Source organism: Arvicanthis niloticus, chromosome 6 (genome assembly GCF_011762505.2).
Source record: "Arvicanthis niloticus isolate mArvNil1 chromosome 6, mArvNil1.pat.X, whole genome shotgun sequence".
NCBI lineage: Eukaryota > Metazoa > Chordata > Mammalia > Rodentia > Muridae > Arvicanthis > Arvicanthis niloticus.
The window spans coordinates 25,480,697-25,491,554 of NC_047663.1; the positions used below are offsets into that span (position 1 = coordinate 25,480,697).

The 10,858-nt window shown below is 51.6% G+C and overlaps 1 protein-coding gene across 2 annotated transcripts; it reads left to right on the forward strand.

Moving 5' to 3' along the window:
• The first annotated feature begins 681 nt into the window (after positions 1-681).
• Positions 682-10,148, forward strand: Cdk5rap3 (CDK5 regulatory subunit associated protein 3). Of its 2 annotated transcripts, XM_076935895.1 has the most exons (15): positions 754-861; positions 1,049-1,094; positions 1,457-1,591; positions 3,558-3,689; positions 3,902-4,002; positions 4,341-4,389; positions 4,992-5,170; positions 5,383-5,519; positions 5,727-5,871; positions 6,156-6,257; positions 6,594-6,672; positions 7,326-7,414; positions 9,063-9,268; positions 9,576-9,747; positions 9,831-10,148. In XM_076935895.1, the coding sequence occupies exons 3-15, from the start codon at positions 1,513-1,515 to the stop codon at positions 9,894-9,896; spliced, it is 1,536 nt and encodes a 511-aa protein (XP_076792010.1). In that variant the 5' UTR covers positions 754-861; positions 1,049-1,094; positions 1,457-1,512; the 3' UTR covers positions 9,897-10,148. The 2 variants fall into 2 exon arrangements, with proteins under 2 accessions (XP_034361552.1, XP_076792010.1); XM_034505661.2 differs by lacking the exon at positions 1,457-1,591 and having other exon boundaries at positions 682-861.
• Positions 10,149-10,858: the final 710 nt, after the last annotated feature.

Consider the following 10,858-nt stretch of genomic DNA (forward strand, 5'->3'; position numbering starts at 1 on the left):
CCTTAAACCTTTTACTGCATAGAGGTGGGTCTGAGATCAACCATAGACCTTTGTAGTGTCCTCTTGAAATCTGTCGTTAAACAAGGAACCTTGCGTTTCACTTCATCTTGGACCACGTATATTTTGCCAGTCTTCCCTGCCGGTCTTTCCCTGAAGCACTCTTGCAGCTTGTGGCCTTAAAGCTTGTGTCTTTTCTACCCGGAAGACCGTTTCCACGCATCATCCTTCCTTCCTTCGGGCAACTTTTCCTCTAATACTCAATGTGAGTGTTGCTTTCTCTCCCTTCCCTGACACCCAATCGTCCAACAAGAATCAGATGCTTACAATTCATATTTATCAGAAATGGGAGGACAAAATGTGACAAGAGACTAAGAGACCTACAGCCTTCTATATGTGGTAAAGGGAGAAAAAGGTGGGAAGAAAGTATTTTTTAACTACTTTTGAAAACGCCATCTGGAGGGCACTAGGACCCTGTCCGCGGACGTGTTCGTTCTCCAGCAGGGGGCTTCGCGCCGAGCAGAGGAGAAAGCAGCCTACACCGGCTCTTGGGCGCCCCCTACCGCCACCGCGCAAGCGCAACACTCCTTTCTGAAGCTCACCGGGCCCGAACCCGCCTCTCGTGTCCCATTGGCTGTCCGCTATTCTCCCGCCCCTCCGGGACTCAGCCAATCAGAACGTCTTGATGGGCGGGGCTTTCAGCAGAGGGGCGGAGCGTGGGTTTGGATTGGCTCCTTGGAAGACGGCGACGTGGCTGAAGGAGGCCGGTTTGTTTCTGAACCGAGGATCTGGCACACCGCTCAGGATTGGTGTTGAGCGGGGCCGGGGTCTGTGACCGGAAGCGGAAGTGGAGAAAGGATGCAGGTGTGGGGATCAGGGCTGGAGAAACTGGGGCTGTCATGGGACTCCTGTTCTGCTTCTTCAACTCCTCCCGGCCTCAGTCGGACGCTCTGCCCCTGCAGGGTGGCGGTTGGGTTCGTGGAATGAGCGCGTGCGAGGCACGTCGCCTTCCTGCGTTCATGCCCCCCCTCCCGGTTGTATTTCCCACCAGGACCATCAGCACGTGCCCATCGACATCCAGACCAGCAAGCTGCTCGGTAGGAGAGGGCGCCCCCGCGCGGTCGGCTGTCGGGGGAGGCCTTCCAGTTGTCCCCTGTCACCAGAAGCCAGGAGCTGTGAAAATCCCGGTTGAGATGCCTTACTCTAGCGACCTGTTTGCTCTTCAAGGAAGGAAGCATGGGAAGTCTGTACTGGCTCCGTGTTTTCTACTTTTAACGTTTATAACGTTATCAAATCGTATTCAGGCCTAGTGGATAGTATTAAAGCTGGACAATTACCAAATGGCTGGGCCATTTGGAACCCAACTCTGTTTGGGTCTGTCTTCATGCTTTTTGCATTATTTTGGGTGGGTAAACCCCTCCCACTTATTTAAAAAGTTTCTATCTCCCTTTGGATTTAGGGAGAAGAGGGACCTAAGACTCAGATACAGACCTTTTATGCTAGCCACGGTGGCTCATGCTGGTAACCATAATACTTGGGAAACTGAGGCAGGAGGATTGGTGGCAGTTCTCAGACAGCCTGGTTTACATAGCAGGTACCAGGCTACATACTTGCTAGCAGTGAACTCTAAACCCCCCCCCCCCAAAGAAAAACCTTTAGTCCTAGCACTCAGAGGAGGCAGAGGCAAGCCTGGTCTACATAGCAAGCTCCAGGGCAGCCAGGACTACATGGAGAGACCCTATCTCAAATGAAAGGGAGAGAGACAAGACGACCTTTTAGTTGCCAGGCAGTCTCTGCATCTGGTTTATATCCCTCATTTTGTCACTTCTGGACATGTGCACAACCCCTGGCACTTGAAATGCTCGCCTGATTCTTCAGTCCGTTGTTAATCACGGCCTTAAGAGGGTGATTGCCTACCTTAGCCCCTTGTAGGAATACTGACATCTACAGTTTTCCTTTCTGACAACTTGAGAGAAACTCAGCAGAGACAGAATTTCTGATACTGTTGTTGTTTGAGATAAGTTGACCAGTTGACAGATTTGTCAACAAGGCCACCTTTGCAAATGAGAGGGGCATTCAGACAGGTACTGCCTTAGCCTCCCAAGTGCCAGGCACAGGCCACCATGTATTCATAGTGTGTGGCCACCCACTGTACAAGCTTGTCCTCGAGTCCTGAGAAGAACTGGTGGGACAGCGCTCACTGAGCATTGTTCGGTGCCTGCTGCCATTTTATACTTGTCTTTATTAGAATGAAATCACTGAGGTTTAGTGAGTCACCGCCATGTACAAGGCACGGTGCATAGCATGTCATCTTACGTGTGGGAAAACTGAGGTACAGAGATAGAAACTTAGAGCCAGCAAGATGGCTCATTAGGTAAATGTCAAACCTGATGACCTGAGTTCTATATCAGGACCCACGTGATGGACAGCAAGACCTAGCTCTCAGAAGTTGTCATCTGGCTGGGCGGTGGTGGCGCACGCCTTTAGTCCCAGCACTTGGGAGGCAGAGGCAGGCGGATTTCTGAGTTCAAGGCCAGCCTGGTCTACAGAGTTAGTTCCAGGACAGCCAGGGTTACACAGAAAAACCCTGTCTCGAAAAACCAAAAAAAAAAAAAAAAAAAAAGAAGAAGAAGAAGTTGTCATCTGACCTCCACTTGTGAGCTGTGGCACATGTGTGCACACACACGTGCACACTGAATAAATATATAATTAAGTTTTTAATAAAAACAATTTCTTTAAGAACTTGATAATTAGACCCCAGGACCATCTAACCGTAAAACCTTAGTTCTCTCCTTAGGAGATGGGCATGGCTGTTAGGCCTCAAAACATGTCAGCTACACTAGTAGTCATGTGGCAGAGTGGTACTTTGGAGTTAAAAACAGACCAGCAACTAGGCTGGGCAGTGGTGGTACACACCTTTAATCCCAGCACTAGGGAGGCAGAGGGTTTCTGTGAATTTGAGGGCAACCTGGTCTACATAGTGAGTTCCAGGACATATAGCCAGAGCTATATAGAGAGATCCTATCTCAAAAAAAAAAAAAAAAAAAAAAAAATAGGGAGAGAGACTATCAGCACCATCCAGCCTTTGGGGCGAGGTGGTGTTATGTTAGGGGCTTTACGGTTGTTCGTTCATCCGGTACTTGGCATAACCACCTTGTGTTTTCCATTGTCTTGGTTAATCCCAGCCCTGAGGAAATGGAAGTTGAGCAGCACCCTCTGTCAACAAGAAAGATATAATTACACACAGAAGCAAAATATTATGGAGAATTTAGAATGGTCAAAAGTGGCACTTTCATGTCGGGACCAATTTAAAGTTTTTCTTTATCCCTGTGTTAAGGCGGTTGCTCTGTAAAACTCATGCTGGGGATAAAGTCAGGGCGCCAGAGACTGTTTAGCTCAAGCGTCTCTCTGAGTCTGTCTGTCTTTTCATCTCTCCCCTTTCCTCTCTCTGATATCCTAGCCAATACAAAGACTTTTGTTCAATATCCAGTATGTGGCACTTGAACTAATGAATCCCAATGGGGAGTCAGTGGTATGGTGACCTGCTGCTTCTCACGCAGATTGGTTGGTGGACAGAAGACACTGTAACCTAAAATGGCAAAGCCTGGTGCTGACCATCCGGGAAAAGATCAACACCGCCATCCAGGACATGCCAGAGAGCCAAGAGATTGCCCAGCTGCTCTCTGGATCCTGTGAGTGATTTGGAGCCATGTTGCTGGAGCCCTCTCCTTCCTGGAGCCATTCCCTTATTGAGCCACCAGGGCAGACCCCCCTCCCCCACAGCAAGAGAGTGTTCTGGGTCGTAGATGCTTGTTGGCAGCGGAGTAACGGGTCAGCCACCTGCAGGAGCCAGAGGAGGAGAGGAAGGGCAGGAGAATTGAGAGTCCCCATTCTTGTTTTCTAGACATTCATTACTTCCACTGTCAAAAAATAGTGGACCTTCTCAAAGGTACCGAGGCGTCCACCAAAAACATTTTTGGCCGGTACTCGTCACAGCGGATGAAGGTGAGTGTGACCAAGGACTGATAATGTACAGGTGGGGACATCCACAGCCTCTCCAGTCTCACTGATAAACAAGTCAAGATGCCTGATCTTTGTTTATCCCTATAATTTATATCAAAGTGGACATATCTGCTGGGCTTACATGTCCTGACCTTTGGGGATCACTGTTGGGTATCACAGTCTCACAGTCATGTGGGTGGTCCAGCCAGGATTAAAGCTGGAAGAAGGCGAGGAGTTAATGTTTGGTATGCTACGGAGCCCGGGGCAGCCTTCTCTGCAGGGATTGGCTGGGAGCGAGCTGTGGCTGCTCCTCTGACTGTGTCCCTCTCTGTCCTTCTCAGGATTGGCAGGAGATCATAAGCCTGTACGAGAAGGACAACACCTATTTAGGTAAAATCACCCTAAGGGGCCAGGCATCCACTGGGAAGCCCACTGCTGTGATCCTGAAGCAGAGCTTATAGGGAGCTTGGAAGGAAGGGGGGTGTAGCACAGATGTTGCCTGATTGTGGGTGTGGAGAACAGTTCTGCAAGTGCTACATGGAAAGGAGAATTAGGCAGGGAAAGTGAGCCTGCGTGTGCCCTACCGAACAGGCATCTGGCCTGTCTCTCTCCCTGGGGGTGGTAGTGTGTACTGCCCCCACCCGCTCTGCATGTGTGGGTCATGCTGGAGGCCATATTGGGAGCCTGAGAGAGAGCAACTAATGGGTTGATGGTAGTTTGGATCGTGACTCTGAATAGTAAATCATTGTAACTATCAGTATATACCAAACACTCTGGTTTTTGTTTTATATGAATCCACACAATAAACCCAGTAGTCCTGTTTGGTTGCTAAGGATTGAAGCAGAGAAGGTACATAACTTGTCTCAGGTCCCATAGCTAGAAATAGAGAGGCTGAGAAGCTAGCCCCCGTCTCCTCCACCATGCTAGGGCATCTGTGTGCATCTTAGGGCAAGGGTATCTACCCTACAGTAAGTTTCCTTGGCCCTCCTTAGTGGAACTCTCTAGTCTCCTGGTTCGGAATGTCAACTATGAGATCCCCTCGCTGAAGAAACAGATTGCCAAGTGCCAGCAACTGCAGCAAGAATACAGCCGCAAGGAGGAGGAGGGCCAAGCTGGGGCCACCGAGATGCGTGAGCAGTTCTACCACTCCTGCAAACAATACGGCATCACGGTGAGCGGGCCTCATTGCAGCGGGACAGTTTCTAGGACTGGCTCTCTTCCAGGCCGGCCCAATTCCACTGTAGCTGGCCGGCTTCTTTCTCAGTTGGATTGTGCCTGTCCTGCGTCTGTCTCACCTTTCTGCAGTCTTTGGATGTTGTGTTTGACTTAATAGCTTCCATCTCCCACCATGTGTGACCGAACCCTTCCCTTCTCTCAATCCAGGGAGACAATGTCCGAAGAGAGCTTCTGGCCCTGGTGAAGGACCTGCCGAGTCAGCTGGCTGAGATAGGGGCAGCAGCTCAGTGTCTGGGGGAAGCCATCGACCTGTACCAGGCCTGTGTGGAGTTTGTGTGTGACAGGTAAGGAAAGCTCCCGCCCCTAAGCAAGGGTGCTTTCCCAGGTCCCTCTGGCTCCTCGCCACGTGTGTTGTTCCCATATGGCATGCCACCTGTGTTGACACACGTGGACCAGTGGAGGATGTGCTCCTTGGATCATGTGGTTAGGATGGAGCCTGTGCTAGCTTCCCCGGTGGCCATGGGATGCTCAGTTGACATGCTCTGTTGAAGCCCCACAGAGCACGTGCTGCCCATGCTGCGGTACGTGCAGAAGAAGGGAAACTCAACGGTGTACGAATGGAGGACAGGGGCAGAGCCCTCTGTGGTGGAGCGGCCACAACTGGAGGAACCTCCTGAACAGGTGCAAGAAGATGAGGTAAGACAGGGTCTTTGAGGAGCTGGGTTGGAGCCGTGTCCCATCTATCTTTATTTTCCCGGCTTTCCTAAGACCAGAGTGCAGACAAATGGTAGACACCTCAGCCCACTGGCTCCTGTGGACCTGGGGAGTCCTTCCATGAAATAGTCCTTTCTTGTGGGAGCTTGGAGGCTGTGCAGTTGACTGCATGACTCTCTCTGCACAGCACTGATACCTAAGAAAGGCAGACTCCTTTCCCTTTCTCTGCCCACCTTGTCTGCACTAACATCTTTTTTGCTTTTTAGATCGACTGGGGTGACTTTGGGGTGGAGGCTGTTTCCGACTCCGGCATCTCTGCTGAGACTCCTGGAATAGACTGGGGTATCTCCCTGGAGTCAGAGTCCAAGGTTAGATCTTTCTCTCTAGTGGTCCTGCTTCAGCTATAGAAAAGCATCTGTGCGTGGGACAGTTCACAGTCGTAAGGCCAGGTGCATCCTGAGGAAAGCAGAATCACAGAAGTGAGGCGTCAGTGTAGGCTCTTTTCCACTGGGACTTGGGGTATATGAATGAAAGCACCTCACCAGTCAGGAGGGAGGGTGGCATCACCAAAGCCCACACCACCATGTTGGCCACTGCATTGAACTGGATAGTACAGTCATTGACCCTTCAGGGGCTCTGGTCTGCTCTGGCTTCCTGTGCTAGGGAACCATTTCCAACCTTGCTGAGTCTTGGCTGTCCCTCAGGATGCTGGGGCTGACAGGATAGACTGGGGCGACGATGCTGCTGCTTCGGAGATCACCGTGCTGGAGACAGGAACCGAGGGTAGGTGCCCTGTCCCCTACAGCCCTAGAGAATGGAGGAGCCTGAGTTCAAGGTCATCTGTAGCTACAGGGAATTTGAACGACCTGTGAGATCCTGTCTCAGGAAGTAAAAGTGCTTCCTGCTTAGGATGTGGATGGAGGGTTGGAGAGGAGGTGACTGAATAAGAGTCTAGGAACTCTGCTCTTTTTTTTTCTTTTCTTTTTTGAGACAGTATCACTGTAGCTCTGGCTGGCCTGAAACGCTGTTGACCAACCAGGCCTCAGACTCAGTCCCAGTGTTGTATTGAAGGCCTATGCCACCAATTCCCATATGTTTTCGAGTCTGAATGTAGGCCAGTGATTTCGGTAGATTGTTTAGGATTGGTTGGGCTCCAGGTCTGACATGGACTCCTCTCATTCCCCCAAATCTTCAGAGAGGCTGTAGCAGCCACTTGTGTCACTAGAGGGCAGTGCAGGATGACACTTTACCTCCCTTGCCACCAGCCGCCTTGGCTCTGCCTGAGTGTTCATAGGCCAGACCTGAGTGGAAAGAACCAAGAGGCGTGAAAAAGGGGAAAGGGCAACTTTCCCTTTGGGTGGGGCTGAGAAGAGTCTGTCCACAGTAACCCGCTCGCTTCTCAGATCCATCCTCATCTCTGCCTCTCTTTCTGACAGCTCCAGAGGGTGTCGCTAGGGGCTCAGATGCTCTGACTCTTCTTGAATGCCCTGAGACGCGGAATCAGTTCATTGATGAGCTCATGGAGGTACTGCCTTCTGGAAGCTGTGACTTCACTTCTCATCCCTTCCTGCTGAAGTGAAGGGCACTGACTCATTTCAGTGCCCTGGAGCAGAGCCTTACAAATTAGGACCCCCTCCCCCCCCCCATACACACCTCTGTTCTCATAGTTATGAGACATCTCCAAAGTTCCTTGCTCCATCTTGGGCAGCAGAGATGGAGTAGTGACGAAGACGTTTAGAGGCTTTGCCTCTGTGGAGCTTATATCTCAGCAGGAAGAGCAGATAAGAACCAAGATGAGTGTGCCTGACATCAGATGGTAGCTGGGTGCCACAGATCACTGGGGCACAAGGCTGGAGTGTGCCCGACATCAGATGGTAGCTGGGGGCCACATCACGGGGGGCACAAGGCTGGAATGTGCCCGACATCAGATGGTAGCTAGGGGCCACAGATCACGGGGGGCACAAGGCTGGAGTGTGCCCGACATCAGATGGTAGCTGGGGGCCACAGATCACGGGGGCACAAGGCTGGAGTGTAGCTCAGTTGGTAGGGTGTCTGCTTAGCATTCAGGAAGCCCTGGACTTGACTCCCGGTGCCATACAAACTGGGTGTAGTAGTTACCCCTGAGGCCCAGCACTCAGCAGGAGGAGACTAGAAGGTCGGAACTCAAAGGTCAGCCTTAGCTCCATGGCAAGCCTCCTGGAAATTCTGTGTCTATCTGGTTTCCTCCACTTTTCCCTTGAAGAAACATCTTGTAGCCACGAGGAGAGAGGGGGACAAAAGATACCCAGTGTTCATAATACAGTAAGATTTCTTTTTTCCTTTTTAAGACTTGTACTTATTTATTTGTGTGTGCACATACACACAGGTGTTCCACAGCACACAGAGAGAGATCAGATTGGGACAACTGTAGATGTCATTCTCATGGCTTCCCGCCTTTCACCATGTGGGCTTTGAGGATCAACTAAGTCCTCAGGCTTGGCGTCAGGCCATTTAACCAGCCAGAGGTGAACTTCCTCATACAGACAACGTCTAGACATGTGGCTCCTGCTCATTTGCTTCTTAGACTTTTCTTTTCTTTCTTTTTTTTTTTTTTTTTTTTTTTTTTTTTTTTTTTTGTTTTTTCGAGACAGGGTTTCTCTGTGTAGCTTTGGCTGTCCTGGAACTCACTCTGTAGACCAGGCTGACCTCAAACTCAGAAATCCACCTGTCTCTGCCTCCCAAGTGCTGGGATTAAAGGCGTGGGCCACCACTGCCCAGCTCTAGACTTTTCTTAATCCAGAGTTTCTCGAGCACTCTCGTTCCTCCTGAGCAGAGAAAATTAGTTCCTGCCCTAGGAATCTCGGTGTGTTCCCATAGGCTGGGGGAGAGGAGGGAGAGGAGGGCTGAGGCTAAGCAAACGCTGGTCAGCATGGGGGCTAGAGGAACAGGGTGGCCGGCTCCCATGCCTAGGTGTCCCTGCCAGAGGTGTTCAAGAGCAGGAGCTGTGCTGTCAGTGCGGGGTCTCCAGCAGTGGAGGCATGCACAGGAGACAGCCTTTCTCCTCTGGATTCTAGCTCTTTGTGTGTGTGTGTGTGTGTGTGTGTGTGTGTGTGTGTGTGTGTGTGTGTGGCAGGGGGGGAGGCTCAGCTTCTGAGTTCCTTTCTTGGTTTGAACCAATTCCTTTCCCCCCTCAGCTTGAGATCTTCTTGTCTCAGAGAGCAGTAGAGATGAGCGAGGAGGCTGACATCCTGTCCGTGAGCCAGTTCCAGCTGGCTCCTGCCATCCTTCAAGGCCAGACTAAAGAGAAGATGCTCAGCCTGGTGTCCACACTGCAGCATCTGATTGGCCGGCTCACCAGTCTCCGAATGCAGCACTTGTTTATGATTCTGGCCTCGCCAAGGTTGGCTTTTCCTGACCTGTGTTTCTCTATCTTGAGTGGAGCTCTCCCCTTGTCTTCTTCCTCTTCCATGATTCCTCCTTCCTGTGTACATGGCTTTCTCCTGGGAATAGTGCAGGATAGGGTGGATCAATGTCTGTAGACAGAACCTGCTTCCTAAGAAGTAGAAAGGAGTCTGCAGTGGCTTATATCCCTTATCAGAAAAAGGAGGAAGGGCATGAGGGGAGGGGAGGCCGAGGAGGGAATAGTTCCCTCAGCCTCACCCGTCCACAGTTAAAGTGCAGGCAGCCTCACAGGGTGCTCCGCACAGGTATGTGGACCGAGTGACAGAGTTCCTCCAGCAGAAGCTGAAGCAGTCACAGCTGTTGGCTTTGAAGAAGGAACTGATGGTGGAGAAGCAGCAGGAGGCACTTCAGGAGCAGGCAGCTCTGGAGCCCAAGCTGGACCTGCTGCTGGAGAAGACCAGAGAGCTGCAGAAGCTGGTGAGACATGCCCTCCGCCGCCACAGACCGAGGCCCTGTGCCTGCCTGTCTGCTCCCTGCCCACTCTGCTCTCTTTCTCTCAGATTGAAGCTGACATTTCCAAGAGGTACAATGGCCGTCCTGTGAACCTGATGGGAACCTCTCTGTGACGTGCTCCCTCTGTGTCCTCCACCCCTCTCCCAGCTCCCAGGTGGAGGTGGGACAGCCCAGGCTGATGCTGCTGGGCCTCACCAGTAAGAAGCCAGGCAGCCCTGGAGACAGACACAAGGAAGGGTCACCTGAGCGGTGACACTGCATTCACCGTGAGCTCTGCGAAGTCTTGAGTGGCTCTGTGGCCTGTCACCCTTAAGGCACAGCTGCTTCTAGTTACCAAGTAAGGCTTAATAAAAAAAGGAAATGACTCTCTGTTGCTGGCGGCCACTTGCACCTCCTCGCCCAGCCTGCTTGAAGTTGAAGCTGGGTACATGTCTTCCTGGATTCTTGGTCCAGGAGGCCTTGAGCAATTATAGAGCCCCAGGCTTGAGGCTTTTCCTCCTTGTTTTTGGTGGTACCCGACCCATAAGCATTTATAAGTGGTTCAGCAGGTGGTTTTGGGCTGGCCAGTGCAGCTTTGCCCGTCCTGTAACCAGGCTCATGCTGCCCCAGCCAGCCAGCAGCCCGGGGGGGGGGGGAGCAGCCAGCCCTGTTGGACCCTGCATAGCTGTATTTTTTTCTCTTAATCACAGCTTACTGTCTAGTCAGAGGGGAAATGTGGTTTGGGGAGGCAGGGTCTGATAAACAAGGTGGAGACAGGAGTTGTCACCTTTACTAGCTGCCTGTCCACTTCCTGCCCATAACTGCCTGCTCTGGGATTGGGTAGAACCCACCCCAGGATAGCACCCTTCTCCCAAGCCACCTACCCATCCCTGTTTCCCAGGAAGGATAGGGGCTGGGGGTGGCCAGCAATTCGATTTTAATTTCATAGCAGAGCAGTTGATTCATGGCTCTTTGTCGCTGGCGTTGACTCCCGTAATGACTTTCCATCAAAATGAAAAGTGGAGTGACACCACTCATTATTCCTGCTGCTTGTTATCTCAGTTCTGGGGAGGGCCACCCCTCCCCGCTGCCTCTC

Coding starts and splice junctions, on each gene's coding strand:
- Cdk5rap3 (XM_076935895.1), top strand. CDS start 1,513: ATGCTGGTAACCATAATACTTGGGAAACTGAGGCAGGAGGATTGGTGG. Junction 5,520..5,726: donor GTGGAGTTTGTGTGTGACAG/GTAAGGAAAGCT, acceptor GCTCTGTTGAAG/CCCCACAGAGCACGTGCTGC. Junction 6,673..7,325: donor GCTGGAGACAGGAACCGAGG/GTAGGTGCCCTG, acceptor TCTTTCTGACAG/CTCCAGAGGGTGTCGCTAGG.